This window comes from Dinoponera quadriceps, unplaced genomic scaffold (assembly GCF_001313825.1).
Source record: "Dinoponera quadriceps isolate SergipeBrazil2010 unplaced genomic scaffold, ASM131382v1 scaffold1782, whole genome shotgun sequence".
Taxonomy (NCBI): Eukaryota; Metazoa; Arthropoda; class Insecta; order Hymenoptera; family Formicidae; genus Dinoponera; species Dinoponera quadriceps.
In genome coordinates this window covers 1,381,656-1,408,248 of record NW_014555947.1, presented here as the reverse complement: position 1 = coordinate 1,408,248, position 26,593 = coordinate 1,381,656, and the positions used below count along the sequence as shown (strand labels likewise).

The window sequence follows — 26,593 nt, the reverse complement described above, 5'->3', positions numbered from 1 at the left end:
ACACGTTCACACGTGTAGGTCGCACACGTCTCACGCTTTCCGTTTTTAAATATAAACTATCATAAAATACAAGCATGTGTCGAGATATCATGCAAGTAATATTGCAGCAATCACATGGAGCACCGGCGACCTAAACGGCGTGAACGGAAAGCCGAGAAAAATCGAACATGTTGAAAAAGAAAAAGAGCTATTCATCTCTCGAGCAGCTCGGTCCCGGGGCACAGCTCGGCGCGCCTTCGACGGGTCCTCGCCAGGTGAGCGCGCACGAGAGAGTGACCGTTACGAGCAGGTAGGACACATCGGTTCTCCAGGCGTAGCGCCACCTGCGCGATCCATCGGCGGTGCCTCAAAATGGCCGTTCCTCTCACTTCAGACCTTCCCGGAACGTCGTCGGAGGCAGGTGGCGATATTCGATCCGAATCGCCGAGACCTCATTCCAGGTGGCGGACAGCCGAAAGCGTGTCAGAGACGTTCGTGCGCGCCGACTGGAAGGTCGAAAGTGGCGTCGTGCATAAATCCGGTGGAGCAGCCGGCGGAATAGTCGCGAGGATACGCGACGTATATCCAGCGGCCGAGGCGGTGTTAGTCGCGCGCGATCCGTTCCGAGCGATCGATAGCGAGGTGACGACGATCGCTCGGAAGCAGGTGGAATCCGCGCTCCCTTTTCGCGTTCCTCACGTCGCTCGTCAATCGCGACACGCGAGCGAGCGCGCACGCTGCTCGCAAAACGGAGCGAGGCGTTCGCGCTGGTGATTTCGATGCGCGGTGCAGAAATCACCGGAAGACCGAGAGAACCGTGTGAGGATACCGCGGACGGGCGCCATCGCAACCTGCGGATTCTCCTTTTCCGTCGGCCCAGCTGGCGTTTCCGCGAGGAATTCGAGCGAATCAGAACGAGTCGAGAGAGAGAGAGAGAAACATGCCCGGCAGCCACGACGGAACCAGTCATCGGGTCCTCCGCTCGCGGACGACGCCGGAGCGAGGATTATGAGGACGTACGTATCCTACGCGATCGCTCGCAGGAGCGGCTCGACGCCGCTCCACTTTCGGCGTCTCGCGCGGCTTTCTGCGGTTTCGAGCGGTGAAATTTCAGATGAGTGTGCGGACGGGCCTTGTAGTTAACGAAGCGATTTGTGGTCAGTATGGTTTATCGCACGTTTCCTCGCGCTGCTGTATCGAATTCTGCGCTGACTGTCCGTGGCGGCCTCTCCTCGACGACTCGGTTGAGTCACGCGAATTAGGAGAGCCGTGAACGGGCTTTCACGAATGACTGGGGGAATTGTCTAACGAGAAAGAGAGGAGCTCTGAGGCTCATCGTCTGGCCTTGCGAAACCTGTCGGCCCGTGAGAATTCGCGGGACCGGAATTAGGACACGTGTATGAACCGTCAATGGGCGGTTCATTCGCGCTATGTGTTCGTGCCTATACGAAGCCTCGACATCGAAATGTATCCGTCGTCGGTCGCGTTAATTTTGCCGGACGAACAATTAAAAGGCCAAGGTTCGACACGTCTCGATCGAAAGTACAGTTAATAGCTTCGCTGACGTCGGTCAAGGGTTACCTACTTTAACGGATTCTTTGCCTCATTAGTTAATAGACAGTTCACTAAGAGCAATTCGTAATATCTCGAGACACGACGATGATGATGGTAATACGCGCATCGTTTGGCATCCTTACGTCGGTTACGTCACTTGGCGTGACGTCGTTTCCCTTTTCTCTAAAAATAGATTCGCGGAAGTTACTTTCGTACCGCATTCCTTCGCACCACGTAATGCGCGGTATCACTGCACTCGTCTCGACATGTCGCGATCTTTTTAACTCTTCGTTAGTCAATAAATATATTTAGACTATCACGCCGCGCGACATTACTATCGCCGTTGCCTCGAACTCGTCCTTATCAATTGATCTGTTCTTTTGAATTGAATTGGTTGCACTGATTGAAGAAATTTATATACATACTGAAACGTGAGAATCTTGTACACACGTTTCAAACGTTTTAATGTGTGTGCAAATTTCTTGAACCAGTGCAGCCAATTCAGTTAAAAAGAACAGACCAAGTGTGTTCTCTTTGTTCTACACTATTTTTTATATACTTTAGTGCCAAATAGCTAACAAAAGAAAAATTGTCTCAAGAAGCAGAGAAAAATAGTGGGAAAATCTGTAAGATATATCGCGACCATTCATAGGTGAAAAATATTGCGACGAATATAAAAAGATGGTAATAATTCGACCCGGGGATTATCGCGGAATCAACGACGTTGCGAGAGTCGCGTAATTTTTCCCGTCTCGCTCGCCCGAACTCCCGTTAACCCATTGTTTTCGCGATACGTCGCCGGGAGATGTCCGTCCGAATCTTGCGCGGCCGCATTCTCCGCGATTTACTTCATAATAAAGTTTCTCGCGGCATGCGTGACACGGGCGGGACCGCGCGTGTAGCGGCGGCGGACATGAATACCTAGAAGAAGGCGGGCCGAAATGGGGACACCGGGCATTCGAATGGGCATTATCGCGCGATGAACGACGCGAAGAATGCCGTAAATAATTTTCATGTGCGCCTGACACGCCGACGAGGCTCCGACGCGTCTCGTTTCCACCTTACTTTCCGAAAACCGCTTCCTTCCTCCTCGCATCCGTCTGCTCGAATTGGCTCATTGCACCGAGACGGACTTATCGGCGCGCGAAGGGCCTCTTCACGGCTCGCCTGGAGCGCGTAAGTGCGATTACGCATCGCCGGGCTTTTTGCAACGAGTGGCGCGATAAATGACGCGTCGCTCTGCCGGCCGAATCACCGGAAGAACATAAGGGAGCAACGCACCATTACGCGACCGTCGACATATACGTGCGCGCACACAAGCAATGTCCGGCGGAGCCCCGGAGTTATGTAATTCGCCATAATCGCGCCGCTCCGATCGCATTCCACGGAGACTCACTCGTCGTCAGGAGCGGAGGATGCAACGAAACTCAAATTCGGGTCTCTCTACCAAAAACTTGGAGGAGTTCCGTTTAACCCGGGAATAGTCAGCTGGGATCATTTAGACCCCGATTAAAGGTTGTCAATATTAACAAAAGATCGCTCTATGATTTATTATTATTTAGGAACGTTATACTCGTAAATATAGATTTGTTCGCTACTTCTTGAGAAAATGAAGAAACGAGAAAAAAATATTTAAGAAACGGAATAAGCACATCGAGGGTTCGTTTACGTGAGAAAAAAAATAAGGTGGCTATTCCCTCGGATTAAAAGTCTTCGTCAATTTTCTCAATGGCGCCACACGTCTACCTCATTTCTCATCATAGTCCCGCTCTCGGGGTGTCGACATCCGCGGCCGCTTACGCAAAAGTCGCTCGCGACGGTGAAATTTACGAGGTTTTTACGATTTCCGCGCTTTGCCGGTCGCGCGCGTGCTCAGTTTAATGAGACGTGTTGAGGGTTTCCGTTACAACGCGCGTGCGCGCGGGTGCACTCGACCGGGCGAGTACGCACTAATCGGGAACGGCATTCCGCGTTATGAAATTGTCGTCGATTGAAAAAAATATAGCTCTCGATGACGTATCAAAAGTGCATCCGGCCGAACAACGACGGGGCGATTTATCACATTCCATTAGCGGATAACAGGACTCGCACCTGCGCGATATCGCGAATACTCGCCGCGAGACATTGTTGTATCAGGCACAGTAGTTGCGTCATAATCAATACTACGCATTATTAGTTTCATTGCCAGCGGTGATCGACGTAGACGCGATTATCCACGGCGTGCTGGCCGCAAGTATAAACATTAGCTCGCCGATGAAGCGTAGTTAGACACGGACGGTAACGGCTGGCTCCGTTCGCGCGTCGAGCGTGAACAACGAAGAGAGAGAGAGAGAGAGAAGCATTTATTTCAGTCCTAGGACATGCTCTTTAAAGACTAATAAGTAAATGTTCATACACGGGGAAAATGCTTGAATCAATAAAATTTCGAATAGCATACATGATTGGAATGGATCTTCTTGATTCAATGGCGATATCGTTGAATTATTAAATTGAACTAATACAATAAATTATACTTTAGTTATTGAAACAATATATAACATAATAGTTTTAATGATATTTACCACTGAATCAAGATTTATTCCAATCGCGCTACTGTTGCAAATTTTATTGATTCAGCAGAATTTGTTTTCCGTACATAAGTCGGAAAGCAAAAAATATACAATAGTAGATAACAAAATATACGAAAAGGAAAAGTAAGAGATCATGTTACAAGTAAATAATCCAATGAAAGATGAAAAAGACCTATATGAGTGTATAATAAATAAAAAGATTTTATATAACGTTAGAGATAGATTTGAAAGAATACTAAATATTAGAGAATAAAATTGAAAGATAGATAGTTAATTTATTAATAGATAGTTAATACCTGTGAAATTAAAAACTTGTGTTAAAACTCTACATACCAGGAAACAAAAATAATACATGAGAATATCTACGTCTAAGGGTGAAGTGACTAAACCAAAATTATACAATGAATAGCAAAAAAGAAAGCAAAGGAAAAAATACAGTAGATCGCTCAGAGACACAAGCTATGCAATATATAATAAAGTTATAAAATAACATAAGAAATAAAATGTAAAGTATAAGAAAGCACTAAAGAGAATAGAGTAGAAGTATATTTTAGCCCTGGAAATATCTCTTTGAGCATATAGTTTCCAAGTACAGTTTAATATGACGAAATGCCTGATATAATAGAAAGAATATAATAAAGAGAGTAATATAATTCAATAATATAATTAGATTAAATAGAATAATAAGGAGAGAGAGAGAGAGAGAGAGAGAAGGGAGAGATGGAAAAGAAAGAGAGAAGTGTAATTTAATACGCAAAAGTAATAAAATACGCGAAAAGAGCGGAAGCGACCGATGTCTTTCTTAGGAAAATGATTCCGACCGATGAAAGGTAAAGTTACATCGTAAAATTTACGTTTGATAAAACTCGCTTCTTCTCCACCGTCTTTTCTAGTCTTACGATTATCGAGCGTCTAAATAATCATCGACCTTATTAACAAATACATTCAGCATCTGTGGCTCCCCGACGCGCCTGTAGACTCTGCGAAAATTCAAACGCGGGTTAACGAACTATCCCGCGCGGAGAACAGATCGTGCGCACCGTGGCCTCATTTACAAAGAATTAGCTCATACTCTCCCGCGATGCGAGGGCCGCGATACGCGCGACGACGCACGTACAAAATGCTTTCTCTCGATATAGCGGTGCACCTCTTCGTGCTCGCTCTTCGGAAGAGGAACTTTCTGATACGTTCCATCGACGACGACGACGCGGTCCGTCAGTCCGCGAAGCGATCACCTACGACCCGCGTCGGTTGCCGCCCGTCCGGCAAAAACTCGTATAACGAAGTGTCACGCGAAAGCAAAAAAGGGGAACGACCTCGTCGATCGGCCGCGAAATACCTGATTCGCCGAGCGGGAAGAAGGAGAACGAGAGAACAGGCACGTGTCGTGCTCTACGAATGCATTGCTAATAACGTGTCGCAAGTGCTATTGTTCCGAACGTGCGCCGTTACACGAGGAACTCGCGAACGAGCTCGTGAACGAACCAGCAACGTGATGTCGCGATTTTCAAAAACCTCGCTGTTTACCGTCGATTGTTCGAACGCTCGCTCGGGACACTTCTTACCGGTGAGGGGAAAGTCGAGAAATTCCAACGTTAAGCGACGTTTATTTGGTTGCCGGTAGGCCGCAATACTAACGGTATTATAAGAATTTAGAAAGCATTGCAGACGCAGATAGATGCAAGAAGTAGTGCGTTCAGCTAATTCCGACCGACGGTACAAAGTGTATCCCCATAGGTCTCTCACGAATAAGATCGACGATTGGGAGCCCTCGTCGATCTTTGAGAAAAGCCGATTTCTACGAAACTGGTTCGAACGGAAAATCTCCACTTTCGTGGGACACTGCAATTTACGTTTACGTTGCATTTACGGCTTTCTACTCGCATTTAACCGCGCGTGGTTAACGATATATAATTATTTGGACCGATGTACGGCTAGAGGGAGGAGGTGGGAATAATTCGTGCGCGCGGAGGAGCATATTAACCGATCGTATTAGAGGATCACGATAGAAATGCTATTAAGTACTCTCGCGCTTGAACGATACGTGGGAAAACCTCGCCGACGATATTGCCATAGGCATATCGCGGTCATTACAAGTGTCGCAATCGCCTCTTTAGTCGCCCACTCCGCGAGGTATTTCGCAAGAAAATGTCGGCGGCGGTTCGTGAGCGCAGATCGGGATGAGAGACTAATCTTCTCTCTCTTGTATAAATATTTTTATTTATATTGTATAAATATTTTCAATTGCTTAACTTTAAACTCACTCATTATTATCGCTCAGGGATATTGCTTTCTCTTTATTACAGGCTTTATTCCTTGGTCGCAAAACAAGGATCTCTTCTTTTAGGTTCTTCTTCTACGACTATTTAAGTTGCGAGTCCATATAATTTGAAGGTTTAGGGGCTGGCATGACATCCATTTATTAGCTTCAAATTATTCCAACTTTTGATATTTTACTATACTCATCATTTCTAACTTGTTCTACTTTTTGTAATTTTATATTAAGTTTCTTTCAGATAACATGCCATATCTTCGCTTTATAGATATTATTCTATTAAGGGACAAATATGTTCACTCTTTGTGATCTATATCGGCTCTGTTCATTTATTTTCTAAGCAATTCAATATTTGAACGTATTTAATTTTATTCTCTTATAATTACACTGCTACTACTTGTACAAATCTTTGCATCTTTATATCTAAGGAAGTATTACGTAGCTTTTTTTTTTATTAATTCGCAGATTTTGCAATTGAGCACACAGAAAAAATAGTCTTAAATTAATAATAGATATTTTCATATATAAGTCTAATAATATTCTTAGAAGATTTTTAATCTTAAATTGAGTGCAAATAACACTCGCACCAATATAAATTTAATCTAATCAAGACTAAAAATCTTCTATGAAGATTGTAATATTCTTGTTTATATATAAGAACGTCTATCATTGATTTATATAAGACGAATTTTTTTCCGTACATTTTCGTGTATTTTTTACTTACTTATAACTCTAGAAGATTACCGACCCCAGGAGTAAATAAACCACTCTACTCTCTCTCTCTCTCTCTCTCTCTCTCTCAGAACCTCTCCGAGGTTGCGTTCGTCGAATACGAGATATCATTATCGGTAGAATTAGAAATCTGCCGCGATGAGCGAGGCGCACGATGATTCTCCGGGAATGAAAAATGCCTCGTTACATCGTCGAATTGGGGCGTAAAACAAACGTGTTGCGTCGGTCGAGAAGCCTGCTTCCATAATTAACGGTTACAACTAATTGTTACATATAATTCCTATGCGATTCCCAACCTCGGTCACTCGCGCGCATTCATATCCGGCGTCAGGGGGGAGTTTATGAAACGGATACGAGCGGAGGCAAAATCATGCCCCAAGCACAAAGCAACAAAGAGAGACACACGTATGGGAAAACTAATCTTTTCTTTACCCATGTTTCACGGCGGTGAAGAGATAATAAGGAGAAAAAATTAAAAAAGCCAAATATTAGTTTCTTCGACGTCAAAATTTGCGGCAGTAAATTCGCCTTCACCCACTGTAAACTACGCTTTGAAACTGCATTTAGAAATTAACTAAACGCTAGATCTGTTTACGATACTTTCCTGTGAAGAAGGATCAGATCCGAAAAAAATAACAGCTATTACGCCCGCGAGTTGAGCTCACGCCGATCTCTAAACGCCGTCTCTAAATGCATGGTCTCGCGTCGCCGACGTTATTTATTCCAGCCGGTGAGAGGTAATTTCTCTATTCCCTGATCGAGGCCTTTAATTTCCAAGGTCGCACGCATCGAGAGCGAAACGCTGCGCCGAGCGAGACTATAGCGAGCGGTGATCGGGAGCGGAGGAAGATCCGGTGTGGAGAAGAGCGACGACATACGAGGCGAGGTAATCTTTCTCTCGCGCGGCGAACACCATGTACCGACCGAACTTCTACGAGAGCACGTGTCTGAGGTGCGCCCAGACCGTCTACCAGGTCGACAGGGTGGGCCCTTTGAAGGACTTCACGTTTTTCCATGCGGGCTGCTTCAAATGCGCGATCTGCGGCACTAAGCTCACCCTGAAGACCTACTACAACAATCAGCACACCATCAACGACAAGGAGGTATATTGCAGCAGCCATGTGCCGAAACCCGGGCCCGGAACCTTGGACGGCTCCAGCGTGGGCATCAGGAGTGCCCTCAATGTGCCCAGGAGCGGTTACGTAAACGAGCAAATCAGAGCGGGCGGCGCGTCGCCACGTGGCGTCTACCCACCTTGGTGAGTGACTGCGCAATAAAATATTATATTTAACACATTTCACATGCTCCCCAAACACACCATTTTTCTATGTTAATTTAATACGAATATGTTGGAATGTAATGCAAATATTATGTCAAAAATTAACACAAATTAATATCCATAATATAAATTAATCGACATTGAGATGTGTTATTTAAACGTGTTGAATACCGACCGAACATAAAATATATTGAAACAACGTGAACATAATAAGCAACATACGCGCGGAAAGAAAGAATTAGTCGTTAACATAATACAACTGAAATTGAGCTTTGGGAGCTAAAAACTAGGGATAAAAAATTAGGTAAATTAATACAACTAAATTCAGTTGTATTATATGGTCAGCTAATTTTTACCTGCACAGTGAAAAACTTTAGTTTTGTTAATAACGGCCCGCCAAAACTTTTATGTTACTTTAACATGGGGAATATGTCAGAAAAGTACATAAATATATGTTAAATTGACATATTCACCTTGTTAATATATCACTTTTTAGCATATTTCCTATATTAAAGTAACATTTCAGTTTACCGTTCTTAACATAACATTTTTTACTGTATGTGGGAGTTAGCTAATTTGTTTCCGTGCGAGTATGTTGAAGATTGAATATAAAAGTAGTTTTAACATAGACCGATTTTAACGCAAAATGTTTTTTACCGTGTGCATTTTCTACCGGCATTCTCCGGTTGTTAACACACTCACGTGGAATCCGACGATAACATAATCTCGCGCGTGCGTGGGTAACGATTATATCATTTGCTTGCTGAAATTCACTAGTAAATATCATTAAATTGACTGGACGGAGTCCATTCATCATCAATGGTCGGCTGTAGGGTGATTTGAATTTAATATAATTTTGTCATTACCGTCAATTGAGTCGAACGGAAGCTCCCGACGCAGAGGGTTAAAATCATTTCGGGATCATTCTACGATAACAGATGTCGGCTCCTTAAAAACGACTCCTTAAATGCTTCCCGCTCGTTCCTTTCGTAAATCACGCGCTCGCGCGAGTCATTCGAGCTTACGGAACGCCGCATAAATTTGATGAATATCTAAGCGTTATCAGGTGAGCTTATTTGAATCGCGCGAATAAAGGAGAGAGGGGCTCTTCTCTCCGATTTCCCATAGCAACGGGCTTCATTTCGCGACACGCTTCCCGCCGTATTCCAATTTTGTCGCTCGGCAAAACCGTTCCCGACCCTCGCTTTCGACGAGTTTCGCGAGCCGTTTACGTTTTCTCGTTAAGCTTTCTTCTGCGTGAAAACACAAATGTACAATCGCCGCGATTTTAATGTCGGTATTACGACGTCGGGGATGTACATCGGGGATGGCACGCTCGACAGAATTTATGTCTAATTTCACCACTTTCCCTCCGCTATCGATCGAGATCGAACGCTGCTGGAAATAATTGCCCGACATCTCGAAATCGGGTTTCGCGAGGAACGGCGGTAGAAATAAAGTGTGTATCCGTGTGCGCCGAGTGAGCAGAGGAGGTTCCGGTGCGAGAGTCGTCGATATTATTTTAGTCGAGTAATCTTTGATGACCGCGGTAGCAATACTTTATTTCTAATTCATAGCATGCGAACGACCATGTTTTATTGAAACTCTACGCGAGATCAACAACTGAAAAATGTAAAGACTGGCGTGTGTTGGAATATCGCTATAAAATTGACGCACACAGGAACAATTAATGACAAACACTGATTAATTTGTAAATGTTTCTTGTTTTGTACGAATGTTTTTTTTTCGGAAATCATGCATCATTGCTCGTTCTTTTTATATGTGTACACACACAATATAGACTCTTAATCGTCGAAACGTGCGGACAATATCGTGAAAATGGTTTTACTCTTCATTTTACACTTTAATGGAGCTTCACTAACAGATAAATCGATATCGCCTGACGACAGAGCTCGGTTTTGCGAAAATTATTAGTCACGCACGCACATTCTTTGGCTCCGCGTTACTACACACTTCGCTCGTTATGTAAGACGACTACGTTGGCCTTAATCCGACGGCGTCTGGGATGAAGTCCGAGTCGGTATTGTGTGCGAATGCTGCACTTGGTCTTTAACCTGAATGCCAATGAGCGCTCGGACTCGTTTCTGCAGAAACGGTGACCGTATTAAATTGTCGCGACAGTTTCGTTAGACTTTATGGCTGCGCTTGAAAGAATGTCTTCGGAATCAAAAGAGAGTAAAAATGGATATAAAAGGAGACGGAACGAGGAAAGAGTGTGCGTGTTTATACGTAACAAATCAGACGCGACAAATACGCGCTGCGTGTGCCATCGATATGTTCCTAAATCTTGTCAAAGTAATCTCACACTGTGTATGTCTCCCTTCGTGCGGTACTTTTCTTATCGGCAATCGATGCGATTTACACAACATGCACTACGTCATGACGCTTTGCAAGCTTATCGTTGTGGATATATAGAAAAAAAGTGTTAAATTCAAGTAAATAATTACTCCAATACTCCTTGACAAATTTTTACTCGGATCAAATGATATTTACTTCAGTAAAATATTTTCCAAATAGATTATCCAAGTAAAATATTGATTCGATCCAAGTAGAATTTATTTGATCCGTGTAAAAATTTGCTAAGAAGTATTGGAGTAATTATTTACTTGAATTCAGTACTTTTTCTATGTGTAGATTCCGCGACGTCCAGTCATCCAAGACCTCAGCATTCCGTCAAGCCTCCAATTGTCGGTCACATTTCTATACTACACTGCAATCATTTCAACGAGTCGTTTGAAGGAAACGGCACTTGACGATTTAAGAAAACATATACGGCAAATTCGAGAATAGATTCGCGAATCGCATAGGAAAAATCGAACCGGAGATCACGTTGCTTTCGACGAGGTCGAGAGAGAGAAGAAAAATATCTCGTTTCGCGGACATTAATACATTATAAATAAGAAAAAGGTTTTTGTCTAGCAAAAATTTGAACTTTTGACTCCAACTTCGAGATCTAGTTAAAGATGGCTATAATTTGTAGTGAAATTAATTTTTTTCTTCAGTTCATGCGAAAATTTGCAATTTAAACAAATCGCATTGGCTTTCTCTACTAACACACCCATTACCTAAAAAATCTTTGTGCTCATTTTCTGACTCACCGAAATACCAGGAATTCCGAATCGGCCACGCTTTGCTACGGATCTAATACCACAAATATAACATTATATACCCGAATTAATGGCTTAATGAGAACAATACGCATGGGTGCAAGCGTGTTAAACCTTTTGTGATCGTTCTAACTCAATGATTTTTACTTGGACAACCATGTCCCTTTTCTCGATCGCGGAGGGTTAAATGCAAGAATATGGGAAGTCTATAAATTTACCTTCGAGCCAACTCTGCTGGGCCCGATCCTCCAGTACGACTACTATGTGGTCATAAGCTCCGCCAAATCTGAAACAAAAATCAAATTTTCTGATTAATTATATCGTTAAAATTGTCTAAACTCGGCGTTTCTATGGTACAAACAAACGTTACATTTTTTAGTTCAGCACCTGGTATCTACGATCGAATGCAAGCGCCGGATTTACGATATATCCTGTAATAGCAACACTACGAAGCGCAAAAAAAATAAAACGGACGGTTGGTAGGTGGCCGGCAGATATTAACTCCGAATACATTATTGACTCATCTTTCCTCCGTGTGCAGAAATGACGCATCGTTGTTTAATATGTATCTTACGTGCGTATCATTTGTTCTCGACATTTCTTTTTTCTACTGTTGCACAAGTTGTTGAATGAAGGCGCCTCGAAACATGACCGTTTACGCACGCAGATTCCTGCGGTACATTATAGAATTCCACGCTTTTCGTCGATAGAAATTAAGAAATCGCGAATCGCCAAATTTCGTAATTCGATTGAGCAAACGTTGCAGCGCGTTAAGATTGTTAAGAGATTAGAGATGCGCGTGCGTGTCAGCGAAGGGAAAAGAGCTGAAATCTACATCGCGTAATACACCGATATAAATAATCTCCGAAGAACTACACCCGCTAAGCTATCGGCAATGCCGATCTGATGTATAGTATTAAGAAATCGTGATCGCAAGCTTCGATAATTTGATTGAGTAAATACTCTGGTGCGTCGCGTTTGTATCGCCGCGCTCTGTCGCCTCGCATGAGCCGTAAATCGCGAATTATCACGCGTTTTGTTCCTGTTCACCGTAGAATCGCGAGTGCATTATGTATGTACATATGTGCGTATGTAGACGTTGCATAAAGACGTGATTATATTTCTCCCTTTCTCTTCCTACCTTCTTCTCTCTCTCTCTCTCTCTCTATTATACAGATTTATCGAAATCTTATCAGAATTATCGGCATTTCGATCGCGCGTTTCTCTATCGCACGTTTCAATGTCTCCCGAAGTGCAACCTCACTTTACGCACACGCATACGCGCGCGTTTTGTATGCCTTTTTATGGCCGCTGCCTCGCAAAAGTCGTACGTTCGCGCCTACATATGCGCGTGTGCGTTACGTGAAGAGTTTCGTGTCGGCGGCTCGGCTTTCTTTCGGGTCCTCGTTACTCAACTTTCAAATTTGTTCCGTTTTTTTCCTCCAGATCGAAATCACGCGGATATTTATCGCATCAGACTGTCTCGTAATTTTCCATAATTAACTGTCTTACATTAATAATTAGTCAATAAAAACGAAATCCGAAGAAGGTCAGAGAAATTAAATAGAAAATTGATCTAAAAGCAATTAACCAAATCGTCCGTCATCAGCGTGTGACCATCTCTTTCTGCTCCTCCTCGTTATTCTACTTTCAGATTCATTCTCTTTTCTCTTCCGGATCGGGAAATTATTCAGATGCTTATCGCATCAATCCTCTATAACAGGAGGTTGATTTTCAGGGGCTCATTCGTACGAAAAATATTTTTTTTAATTATTATGAAACAGACAAGGTATTTCTTGCAGATTTTTGGGCACTGAAAACGATGTCGCAAATCAAATTTTACCAGTACGTCAGATTTCCAAAATAATTGAGACTTTATATGCAAAAAGTGGTTTTCTTTGCGATATTTCAATTTTTTTTTTTTGAAAGAAAAATCAACGTTATTTTGACACGCTAATCAGAAGACATAAGTGATAAATGATAAGTGATGAAATTCTCTATAAAATGTATTTTTTTTTTATTTTAACACCTTTCTTTTTTAGTCATGTTATGAAGAATTTAAATACAAATTTTTACTAAGAACAAATTTCTCACCTATGACAATGAAGACATAACATATATACTTTATACTTTGTATAAAGTCGATACACAGTGTAATTTATCATAACAAATTCTGTTAAATGTGTTCATAATATGACTAAAAACTACGATATTGAAATAAAAAAAAATAAAATGCATTTTATAAGGGATGAACAATGACTTCTGATCAGAATTTCAAGATAACTTTTCTTTCAAAAAAATTTCAAATGTTGTAAAAAAAGCAATTTTTGCACATAAAACCTCAGTTATTTTAGAATCTTAACGTGCTTGCGAAATTGGATTCGCAGCATCATTTTCAGCATTCAAAAATCTCTAAGTTATCGCATGCTGTAAGAAATTTATTTGATTCAAAGTAATTTTTAGATAAACTAATGTTATTGATTCGTCGACCCGACCAGTCTAATGCTGCTTTTTGTAGCCGGCTTTTGCCAGTCTCACGGCTGATCGAGGATCACGCGAGCTGACGGGATAGATGAAAGAGATCGAGCGAGAGAAAGAGAGGGAGAGAGAGCGTAGGCTCCACCGCGAGTGAATGAACCCGGGAGAACGAGTGAGAGGTGTAACACATTCATTTAAGCGATACACTAAATTCTCACAGCCGGCGTGTGCAAGCTACATCTCGCCGATTCTTTCTTTCCTTTTCTTTTTTTCTTTTTATCGCTACACTCGCTGAACTTAACCGCGACGCCGCCACCGGCGTTAATTGCAACTCCGGCTCGGAGTAATTGCGTCTATTATAGTTATCCGGAATTATGGGTCGCGCTCGAGGAAGGATAGCGAGGGGCGGGCGGGTGGACGAGCGGCGATTGTCGCGGATATGTGGGTTAACGTAATCTGCGACGCCGGCACCGACCCGGATTCTTTTCCGTCTAACGTGTAACGAGCAATGTTCGCGATGGGATCAAGGACATCCGCAGCTCCATTCGCTTTGGTTGCTGATGATAAGTGCCTGACTCGTCGTTAATTCGACAAGAAATGAAGACGAAAAAACATCTCTCTAAATAACACTTTTATCGAAAATTCATTAATTCTGAGAAGAATTTCCATCAGATGAATCGATTAAATGATGTATTCGAATGTTATTTTTATTGTCCGATCAAGTGATGGGTACTTTTATCCGATGAAGTATTAGATGAAGTTACCGAAGCAGTTACCGATAAAACCCGATCACCCTTTGCATATCCGTTGTAATTTTCACCGGATAAGGGCACGGACTTGATCGAATGAAATGATCGGACATTACACTCGGATACATCCGTTTGTTATTTTGTAATTAGATTATTCGGTCAAATATAATCAGATATTTTTCTCAATATTTTCGAGATCAAAACGCGAGCGCGATGGAAAAGACAATTCCGAGGGTATTAACCGGTAAATAAACGCGTGACTTTTTCAAGAAATAAGACAACCATTCTTTATAGCTGAAATTCTCGAGTGTTATTGACGTTATTTTGTTAAATACAAAGGACCGGTTGTTCCATCCTCAAATAGTTTTATTTAATGGATGAATATTTGAAGAACGTTCCCTTGCGAGAATAAAGTACTGCAAAAAATATGAAAAAATGATTGCTATATTATTGAAGAATATCATCGGAGAACATTATCGAAGAGCAATAATATGCCGGTTTTTTTTTTCTCGTATTCTTATAGTTTATTTCTGTATGGGAATACTCTTCAGATACTTACTTACATTAGTTGAATATATCCGAAAGTGAAATGACCGAGCCTAAAAGTAACGGAGTTAATGAAAGCGCCAATATTGCAGAGAAAAACGCAACTGTGTTCCCGTTCGACCTCTAGGTATCTCTACTTACGGATGGACCGATCCAACACGAGCAAATTGTCGCAACCCTCCTGAATATCCGTCGCATACTTCTGTTACAGTTACGATAATGTAGACTCGCCTAATTATGCCAGGCACCTGAACGGTCACGGTTCGCCGCCGGCGACGAACTCGTCGTCCCAGCGTGATTTCCACGGCGGCGGCACCTCGTCGCCGTACAATCACAATTATTCGGGCGACGGCAGCTATCAGTACGGCAGGTTCGACGCGAGCGCCCTTCACATCGCCCATGCGCTTAAGCAAACCGAGCTCCAGAAGGGCTACAGCAAGGCCCGCGAGAAACCCATCGATTATTATCTGGTGAGTCACAATCGGCCACGACTGTTGATGTAATCGCTCTCGTCACGGTCGCCGCCGTATAAGGACGAGAGCGTCGCTTTGATACGTCTATGATTCGCCCGCGCTGGCTTCGACATGACGGCCCACTTACCGAGGAAGAATCGCGATTTTCCGAAGAAGAGTGAAAATTCTCGTCCCCCTCAGAGATCACCGGCCTCGGTAATCCCGAAGTGCACACGTTCGATACCGCGGAGCGCTGGTCGGAAGGCGGTGGGAGAATCATGTGAAAATAATCGTTAATTAATAACACGAATTAGCAATGATAATTCTCCAAGTATATGGAGAAGCGAACAATGGCGCGCGTGGTAATTGACTTTTTGCGCTCGCGAGCGCGTCGGTTATTAGCTTCTTCCTGAAACAAGCGGCGGGAGGAGGCATAGAGAGGGGCAGCAGGGGAATCCATTGTGTGTATGGGCGAAAATACGCACAATGGGTTGCCGGCTACTTCCGTAGTAATAAAATCCAGATCAATGGCGTTGTGAAGATACATGGTCGCGTTCTCTCTCTCTACCTCGGAATTTTTGCAAGATCTCGCGGCTCGTTTCCAAATCGAGACGCTCTCTTAAGGACTCGGATACAATGAAAGGAATAAAGAACAAGGAATATAATAAATATGGGGAATTAGTGGAATACAATATTAGAAATAAGCTATAGTTTAAAACATAATAAAAGGAATAAAATATAAGAACGAGTTTTGAAACGAGATTATATTTATGTTTTCGAATGAACTTCTATCGTCATTAGATAATTATATATTGTTGTCTACGTTATATATTTTATAATGTAGATAATTATATATTGATTCAAACTGACTTTCATTTGTTCTGTCTGTTGTTTCAATGATCATATTGATGATCATTAAATATTTTGACTTTTTCAGTCAAAACTATTAAACCCTGTAAGCACGTAAGTTATAAGGAATAGACAGTGTTCTCCTAATCCTAGTTCCCTTTATTGTAGATTGAAGCATAGTTGTCTATATGTCGAAATTTAATTTCTTGTTCCTAATTCTCCATATTTAATTCTTTATTCCTTATTCCTTTCATTGTGTGTGAGCGTTAACCTTGACAGTAGGCCTTCGAGGCTTATACGAGATTTTTCTTCGCTTGTCTCCTCTCCACGTTTTGTACAAAACATTATACCTTATTTCTGTTCCACTATTATTAAAAGAAAGTTGGATCTGCATGATCACTATTATTATCAACCTGACCCAATGAGATTGAATTGGTTTTTTATTGACAACCGGCCTACAAAGACGATAAATAAAAATTAATGATAAACTTAACAAATGTGCAAGTAATAAAAAAAAAAAATTTACCATTTTTTTCGTGATGTAGACACGAGAGATCTACATGAAAAAGAAAGTTGAATTTACCAATCAGTGGACGAACCAAACGCATTTTGATCGATGGAAACAGAATTTCTGGTTAGAATTGGGTCGAAGGACCAGCAAGTTTAGTTCGTTCACCGTCGGGTAAATTCAACTAAATTTTGTTCCGTGTATGATGTTATCGTTCAGCGTCGTGCGTTAAGCAGTCCCGATCTTCCGGCATTCCGCGTCGCAAGTGGCGGATCGTCGTCGGAGGATCGTCCGCCGGAATGCGGCGAGCCGTCGAACGGACCTTACATGAAAATGAGATTGCCGTTTTTCCCAACTGCGCCGGCCGGGGGGTAATAAGGCCGATGAGCCGCTAGTCGCTCCACTATCGGCCGCGTTTTCTCTCAATGCGCGAAAGCGCGTTCGCGACGAAACGGTCGTCACCGTCGATCCTTATTTATAGTTATCTCGCGAAACGCGGCCTATGTATGGCGTTACGCGAACGAAAGCGGCGTGGGCACGAACGAAACGATTTCCCGCACTTCTCTCGTCTTCCGCGGTAGCCGGCGCGGTAGCGATGCAATGCCGCGGGTTCGTTAAGCCAGACAATCCACGATTTTTCTCGCCGCCTTTCTCTCTCTCTCTCTCTCGCAGCACGGAATTATTGTCGGCGTGATTTATACGGTATTCCGCAGAGAGTCCTTCCTACGCTCGCATAGTATCGACCGCCCACACGCGCCGCCGGTGATCAGATAATCGCTACGTGGCGGCGATAGTTTCCTTCTCACGCCGGCACCGCGACAATCACCGGCATTACGTTTAATTGACGGGCCCCCGAGAATCCGATAGGGGGACGCGTAACAGATCGTTGCACGTGACTATGATCGAATGACCGGAATTACACAGACGTGTTGTGAACGAACGACGAGCGGGCAAAAATCGCACCAACAACGTGACGCGCATGATTAAGGGATTCGGAATAAGTGGGAATTAGACATACAGCCACTTATTAATCCACCCTCCCGGGCTCCCTCGTAAGGGAGAAGTTAAGCGGATTCCACAAAGGATCGCTTAACACGGCAACCTTCACGCAAGAGAGGTTGTTCGATAATGAAAAAAGGTAAAAATGAAGAGCTTTTAATAATGATGCGCACCTGATTATTCCGCCTGATATTCTACACATGGAAATTAAAAAATTACCACACAGCTCGAAATTCCCCGATAAAATTCTTACTGAGAAACGAACGGTTCCCGAATTCGTTAGAATTTCCGCCATTCGCCATTAATGCCCCCGACGAAATTTAATCGCGAATTTTCAAGCGATCCGCCGCGACCGGTCGCAGATTGTGCAGCAAGATTCGTTTAGCGCGAGATTCGCGAAGACTTCCTGGAGCGAATTAACTTTCCTTGTTGACGCGCACGACTTACTCAGGAACAATGTGTGACGTGGCGGTAGCTGCGCGTTGTCGTTCACGGTTATTCAAATTGTTTCCAACCACGGAAGAACGCGCGCTCACACACCGTTGTCTTATTTTCCCTCGTACGGGAAACTACCAGGCGGACAGGACACGCGAAGGAGAAATAGAGAGAGAGAGAGAGAAAGCTTTACGTTTGCACGAACATAGGGCGGCGGCACGGCGGTGGTGGAGGGAAAGCAGAATTATTTCCGCTTGCGGTACTTCTGCACTTGATGGCTAATTAGAGAATCGTTGCCGGGCCGCGGAAAGAGCCGGCGGGGATAGCGCACGCATGTATCCCGCAGTCTCTCACGCGCCTTCGCGCGTAAATGCTTAGGGAAAATTAATCCGTTAAAGGCCGTTGTGTCCCATTTTCCTCGGAATGAACTCTAAACGGCGAACAAATCTCACCTTTAAGGGAGAGAGAACGTTCTCTCTCTCTCTCTCCCTCTCTGTTCCCATGCGCTCTCTCGCCTCAAAAATTCATTTGCACGGTTTGTATCTTGAAAAAAAATGATAATTCGTCTGTTTCTAACGTAACTCGAAACAGTAAAACGCGATAAAAGAAGAAACACCTCGGATTATGTGCGGCTGAACCGCAGAATTCCGCTCTGAAAGATGTCGCGGGCAGGTTTTCTCGGAAGCGAAAATGCGACTTTTTCACTCCTCTAGCCGAGAAAAGTGCGCTTTTTTCTGTGTAATTACCGGCGATAATGCCGGTTTCTCCGTCGATAGATCCGACTCATTCAAATTGCACACGTATCCGATCGCCGTATATCGGCGCAGGATAAAATGACGTAACGCGTTGGCCGTTCCGGAAGATGTGGGATAAAGATCTCACAAAGATGCATCGATGTAACGCGCACACTTTACGTGTCGCAAACCACCGCTTCGCATTGCGAAAATTGTATCGAAGAAATCCCGTGGCTCTTCAAAGGGACATTCTTCCTCCGATAACATTTTCCACCGTTCATATTTTCATTGCATTAATGTTTCCGCTGGCGACAATACGAACGGAACAAGTCGCGCAAGGAGAGACACAACATATAATTTTTTTAGAAATACACCGGAAGAGGGAGGATTAGTTCACTTTTGTCGGCGAGCAGCGAGTCGCCGTTTCCCCGAGGAGACTCTTGGAAACGAATGAAAGCGACGTGAAAGTAAATTATACAAAAAGTGGAGTACACCTACCTCAGCGCTGCGGGCATTTTAAGAAATAGAAACGTTTCATTGCGTCCGACCGCAAGCTCTTACGATTAGCCTTCCTGGCGCATAACGACGCTTTAATCTTTCATTGATAACCTGACGATCGCACAGCTGCCTCTTGAAATTTATACATGAAACGAAATAATATATAATACATAAGCGAAATATTATATTTAAATTCTCCAAGTAAACAACGTCTGAAATTAATACGTTACATTGTTACATTAAAATCGCAAAATTACGCAGCTGAAACGAAAAGTGGCGGCGTTATTTTATTATAATCATATATTGCTACGATAATATTTTGAACGTTTCACTACGAACGCTCTTTTTCCTTTTATTATTTAAGAAAAAAAAACAATTAATTTTATCGTTAATTATGCAGTCCACATTCTCGATCGAACGTTAATAGGCAAGGTGGATTTACGGTTCTCTCATTATTTTTCTTTCGTCGACGCTGCATTAGGATCGCGATGAGCAAACACGTCTCGAGATGAAGCATCGGAAGGAAGAAGACGATTTATACCGGAAGTTCGCTCACCATCGCGAAGAAGAGGACAGACGAATCCGCGAGGAATTCCGGGTGGGTAATCGAGAGCACGGATCTCATTAACGGAAAAAAGTAAATGCGATGCATTAGTGCGGCCATTCGTAATTAATTAATCTCTCGTGGAGGTGTGCGTAAAACATGTCTGTGGGGTGTTTATGTGTGTGTCTATGTTTTAAAAAGGACGAGTGGGAGAAGGAGCTGGAACAATTGTCCGCGAGATGGGAACGGGAAAAAGGCGGAAGAGTTCGTACCCAACAATTTCAGCAGGAGAAGGAGGACTTGGAGAAGAACATGACTCTACGCAGGGACAAGAAGAAGGAGAGTCTCACGCGCAAGATGCTGGAACACGAACGGTATTTGTTATGCAATTAACGCGCCTTTAAAAATCGCGCGTCAGACGTGTAAAACGACGTGTAATTTTCTGGGTATCGACCCTAGTTTATTACGAATATGTAATTTAAAAGATAACGCATACAAATAATCGATGAGATCGATACGTTTGTCCGACCGCAGGCTTCGTCGAAAATAAATCGTAAACTTATATTCCATCAGAATTCGCGAAGGCCTTTTTCTCCCGATAACTCGACCGTTTATTTTCGCGCGTAAAATTGTTTATCTCGCGGGACGCGACCGACGTTTTCCACCGTGATCGCTCTATATCGCCATGGCGGGTTCACGTTAATATCGATTCCGCGCATTTTTCGCCGCGGAAGAATTTACGAAGGAATTACGCATGCAACGATTACGAGCTGCGGCGTAGTTTCGGATTTATATTTTTCCTTCCTTCTCTCTCTCTCTCTCTCCCTCATTTTTTTCGGACGATAAACAAGCTCGCGGGCCGACAAGCCGGGATTTCGCGTTAGCAAAGCTCCTCGTTACTCCCGATCAATTTATAGGGCGGCAACCGCCGCGCTGGTGGAGAAACAGAGCTCGGAGATGCTGGAGCTGATCAATGAGGCGAGGAGCGAGTACATGCTCCAAGAGAGTTTATACCTCGACGAGGGAGACGGTTATGCTCAGGAAGCACCGCCTCCGCCTTATCCATCGCGCGCGCCACCTCCGCAGCCCCCGGCCCTCGCCAAGTATCACATCTACAATGACCCGTTGGAGTTCGCCGACATGGATCAGATAGCTATTTCGGTAAGCCCTTCCACGTGGAATTCTTTCGGCGAGTTTCTCTGCGCGAGTCATCTCCGTCGCCGAAGCAGAATGTCTATCGCAAGCAGCACTATCGTCGTTCCTTCTCCGGCTCCGTTTTACGATAGTTCGTTTTTCCTCGCAATCGTCGTTCAATCTCTCGGTTTAATTACGCACGCTCAACGCTTCGAGCGTGAATACACGCGACGCGAAAATTCCAAGCATCATAATCTGCAAAAGTTTTTCTTTATACGACCACGTTGCTTTCGACTACGACGCTGTGTGCCGCCAAATCATGACCATGACGATATATAGGGTGTCTCAGTAAGGAGAAATATTCACGAACTGTACATCGAGAGGACGTTAAGAATCGAAAGAAATGACTGTGAGAGAAATTTCCCTTCCGATGTGTTCCTTTCAAATTGTGCTCTAATGTCATTAAAAACAAAAGAGATATTTAGATGAGCACCTTATATAGCGGGGCTGATTGCGCCGGACCTATTATCAATATGCTTGCTTTCATAAGATGGCCACTTATTTACGATATACCGATATCATTATTAGGTAGCCCAGGAAGATCAAAAAACGTTCACTGATTTAGTGCGGCAGTTGGTGAGCAGATGCGGGTCGGATATAGAAAAGGCGCGAACGATATTCCGTTGGATCACCGTGAAAAATCTCAACACTATGCAGTTCGACGAGAACCTACGGGGGGACACTCCCATGGGTCTGTTGCGGGGCATCAAACACGGCACGGAGAGTTACCACGTTTTGTTCAAACGATTGTGCAGGTAACGTCGCGTCCCGAACCTACTTACACACAACTGAGCGATGATAGAAAAGCGCCATTTGTCACATTTATCTCCACGTTACGTGTGTGACGGAACGGCGGTATAAGTTACACGGGCGAGAAAGCGCGCAAGAGAGCGTCTAAAATGCGGCGTGTTCGAATACAGTTACGCCGGCCTGCACTGCGTGGTCATCAAGGGTTACAGCAAATCGGCCGGCTATCAGCCGGGCGTCTGCTTCGAGGACAACCGATTCCGGAACAGCTGGAACGCCGTGTACGTGGCAGGTGCATGGCGATTCGTTCAGTGTAATTGGGGGGCGCGACATCTCGTCAATGCCAAAGAAGTTCCCCGTCCCGGTCAGGCGAAAGCCAAGAACGACAGTCTCAGGTACGGCGGGCCACCCTCTTCTCTTACCTCCTCGTAGGATCTCGAGGTTTGAAATTTAACACCCACTCTGATAGCCCGAACGATCGGATTGACCTCTTTCACTCGACCTACAACTTTCAAACTTCACTAGGGTTTAAAATTTTCATTTCTTCCAAGCGGTACTTCTTTCGATCCCCAAATTTATAGCTTATTTGCGGCGTGAAGATCCCGATAAAAATTAAACATGTCGTAAACACCAATGTTAGAAAGTCGAGGCATCGAAGGCGGGAGCGATCCGATATTATATAATCGCGCGACGAATGAAGCGACAGTTCAATGTCACGTTTCGCTCAGGTACGAGTACGACGATCATTATTTCTTGACGGACCCCCGAGAATTCATATACGAATTTTTCCCCCTGCAAGAGGAGTGGCAGTTGCTGAAGCAACCGATTTCGCTCAAGGACTTCGAGGAGTTGCCTTTCGTGCGATCTTTATTCTTCAGGTGAGCCAACGTTTCTTCCTTTTCCTTTTAGAATATCAAAGAGAGATCAGACGGAGGTAGAGGGGCGGAAGAGCTTTCCCTCGTAAATCCCCTTTCCAATTACATCCCGACGATTAAGATGATTACGCGCTCGCTCATTAATTATGAAGATTTAAATTCGTCGTGTACGGCGACAACTTTAAATGCCCAACAAGTTAATGTTTTATCGAGACGCGTTGGGAGATGCAGTCGTTAAATCGACGAAGTCGGAGGAAGCAACAACAATAAGCCGCCATGCAGAGAGAAAATACCGTTCGGATAAATTCTGCGCTTACAGGTACGGTCTTTACTTTCCGGATACGAATACGAATGCCGTTATGTACACGGATTCCACTGGCGCTGCGACCGTGAGGATAGCGATGCCGGCGCATATGCAATCATCCCTTATCTTTCATTATAATCTCAAGTTTTACGACAACGACGGCGATGGTTACGACGGCGTGTCGCTCAAGCGTTTTGTCATGCAGGTAAATTGATAGTCCGCGTCTCCCGTGGGCGATTTATCCCGCGTGGCTTTTAAATGGCACCGTTTGACTGCTCAAATATCGCGAGAGAGTGAGATACGTGCGATTGATTATTGATAACAATAAACTGAATACATTTTTTATTTTTCATTTATATACGGTGTCCCAGCTTAAGGAGGGAATGTCTCTTTTGTTGATGAGAAGTGTGTTTAGATTTGAATGGTTTCGAAGGAGGAATACCGCGAAAGGAAAATTCTTCTTATGGTCATTTCTTTCGATTGCTTTTATGCTCCCGAGATATTTCGATGTTCTCCTTATGCTGAGACACCGTGTTGAATTAACTATAACTACCGTGCATAAGCTCTTACTGGTCCATAAAACTTTTAGTAGATTGAATATCAAAAGAGCCTTAGATTTTTGTAAAAAAATTGTTGCAAGACTTGAAAATTTACTCTTGAGAATCAAGGAGGAATATTAAAGCGCGAGCAACGATACTGAAATAGCTTCTCTTTTATCGATTCAATTCCGACCTCGCGAATTCCATTAAATTCTTACAGTCGGTCGTGGGCAACATAGTCGCGTTTCGAGTTCATGCGCCGTGCTCGGGCGCCTTCCTCCTGGACATATTTGCCAACGCTGTGACGCCGAAGGAGTACTTGACCGGCGAGCCGATGAAGTTCAAGAGCGTGTGCAAATTCAAAATCGCATGCGAGGAATTGCAGACGGTGATGGTGCCGTTGCCGGACTGCGCCAGCGGCGAATGGGGCCCCACCAAAGCAACCAGATTATTTGGACTTATACCCATCACTCATCAGGTGAGTGAAAATTAACTAACTACTTCGTAACGAGATCTTGTGATGAATTTGCCGTAGAAATGGACGTCAGCACGCAGTACAATGAATCATCAGGAGTAGTAGCACTGTCAATTTTTGATTATGAGACTGCCTTTCAATAACCGAGTATACAGCTAACATTATCTGTTAGTATCGTTAGAAAAATCAATAACATCCGAAGTTAGCCGTATACTCAATTAACTGAAAGAACCGGCAGCAGAAACTGCGGGATTTCCTCCGTCGGAACTTTTATCTCTTTTTTAATAAAATTCTATGCGATAAAGTTCGAGAGAAACGATCCTAAACTCTATAAAATGTACTTTCACGATCACTGAATATAACGTTGCAGCTTGTTCGGAAAAATTTGACACGAAGCGAGCGTTTCGCGCCACGTTTCGGCTCACGATCGATTCTACGAATAGATTTTTCCTATTTTCACATCCTTTTGTAGAGAGTATAAAGTTAAAAAAAAAAAAGAAGGAGAGGGATCAATCGACTTTATAACGCCACGCTGTGCTGCCGGGGGGATGGATGAGTTTTACAATCACGGGATCTATCGATTTCAGGAGGCACTGGTGTTCGCCGGGCGCGAGTTGGAGATTCAATTTCGCATGTCGAGGCCGTTGACGGACTTCATGGCGACCCTGCACAAGAACGGCATCGAGGAGAAGCGTCTGTCCAAGTACGTGACGCATTCCATCGCCGACGATGACGTGGTCACCTTCTCCATAAGCTTCCCCGAGGAGGGTCAGTACGGCTTGGACGTCTACACCAGGGAGTCCACGACCTCGGCGGCCGTGCAGCATGACGTCACCGGCGAGAAGCATCTACTTACGCACTGCTGCAAATATCTCATCAACTCCAGCAAGAGGAATTGAGTTTCTCGAGACTCCTCTCGAGCATCTTCACTTCCGTCTTATCCGTCGGGAATTTCTGTCGGCCGACCATACGGCGATCGTTACATGGCGCTCATTAGGGGATGAAGTCGAGGAATCGCGTTTCTCTTGAGATCGGCGCCTTCCACGTCGGGACGTTGAAATATTTGTAGGGGGGACCTTATCGGGACGAATTTCGAAAGTTTTACGCCGATGATTTCGAGAGATCGTCGTCGTCGTCGCTGTCCCCCCCTGGGAAAGCGGGGGATCGGTCATTACTCGCCGACGACGCTGTCGACGCCGCGTCGTAAATAGAAATATCACGGAAGGAAGGCAGGCAGGAAGGAAGGGGGAAAGGAGATCGGCCGAATGTAGCGACGAAGGCAATGGCGAGAGAGCCGCTTTGCGTCATTACTTAAGGACTACTTTTAGGTCGCGCGGATTAGACCAGCGCGGCACGCAATTTCGAGCTGACACGCTACCTCGAGTCTAACAATAGGCTTACGACCTGGAGATAACCGCTAATGTAAAACTAACTGCGCGTTTCCCGTCACAGGAGACACCTCGCTCTTCCTCTCTCGAAGGGCCCGTCGCGACATCGTACTCGATCGCGAGGCTCGACGTCATTTTTGCAGGAATATCAATCCGGTGTTTCCTCTGAGATATTTTGAGGAACGTATTATTCAGCAAATATTCTCATGTACGATTCTCCCCCGCGGTCACGCTTCCCTTACGTATTCGACTAAATTATTATGCGATCCGCGAGATCACGTCGTAACGATTTCACCATGAAGCTTTACTTTCGTCGAGAGAGACGTTTATATTTATCGTTCATAATAATACTGGTAGAATAGAGCTACGTAATACTATGTAGAAACATCACATCTATTATTGTACGTTCTCGCGGTAAGTTCGTATTAGGTCATACATGCACCTTCATCGCATGTGCGCGAATCGAGAATACATATAATATAAAAAAGAAGTATATAATATATATGCATATTTTTATGTATAAGAGATGTGCTTCTGTACATAATGTATGTATACGATCATTACGACCTGAAAATATCGTTATCGACAGAATGAGCATCGGCTGTAACTTATACTCGCGCGGACAATCGACCGATTTGCTCGTCTCTTCCATCCGTTCGCGCCGAGTGCACTTTACATATTTATATTTTATCTTTTACTTTGCGGTTGGAATCGCGTGCTCGAACTAGAGAATTGCAAGTCTGTGAATCTGCGAGTCGCAAA

At 44.0% G+C, this 26,593-nt stretch overlaps 1 protein-coding gene across 1 annotated transcript; it reads left to right on the top strand.

Annotated features, from left to right (window-relative positions):
• Positions 1 to 386: 386 nt before the first annotated feature.
• Positions 387 to 26,593, top strand: LOC106746064. The gene is made up of 12 exons (XM_014622236.1): positions 387 to 995; positions 7,889 to 8,368; positions 15,502 to 15,760; positions 20,247 to 20,363; positions 20,511 to 20,683; positions 21,227 to 21,470; positions 22,032 to 22,258; positions 22,424 to 22,645; positions 22,979 to 23,128; positions 23,445 to 23,634; positions 24,189 to 24,446; positions 25,031 to 26,593. Exons 2-12 carry the CDS (start codon positions 8,025 to 8,027, stop codon positions 25,340 to 25,342), a joined length of 2,496 nt encoding a protein of 831 aa, XP_014477722.1. The 5' UTR covers positions 387 to 995; positions 7,889 to 8,024; the 3' UTR covers positions 25,343 to 26,593.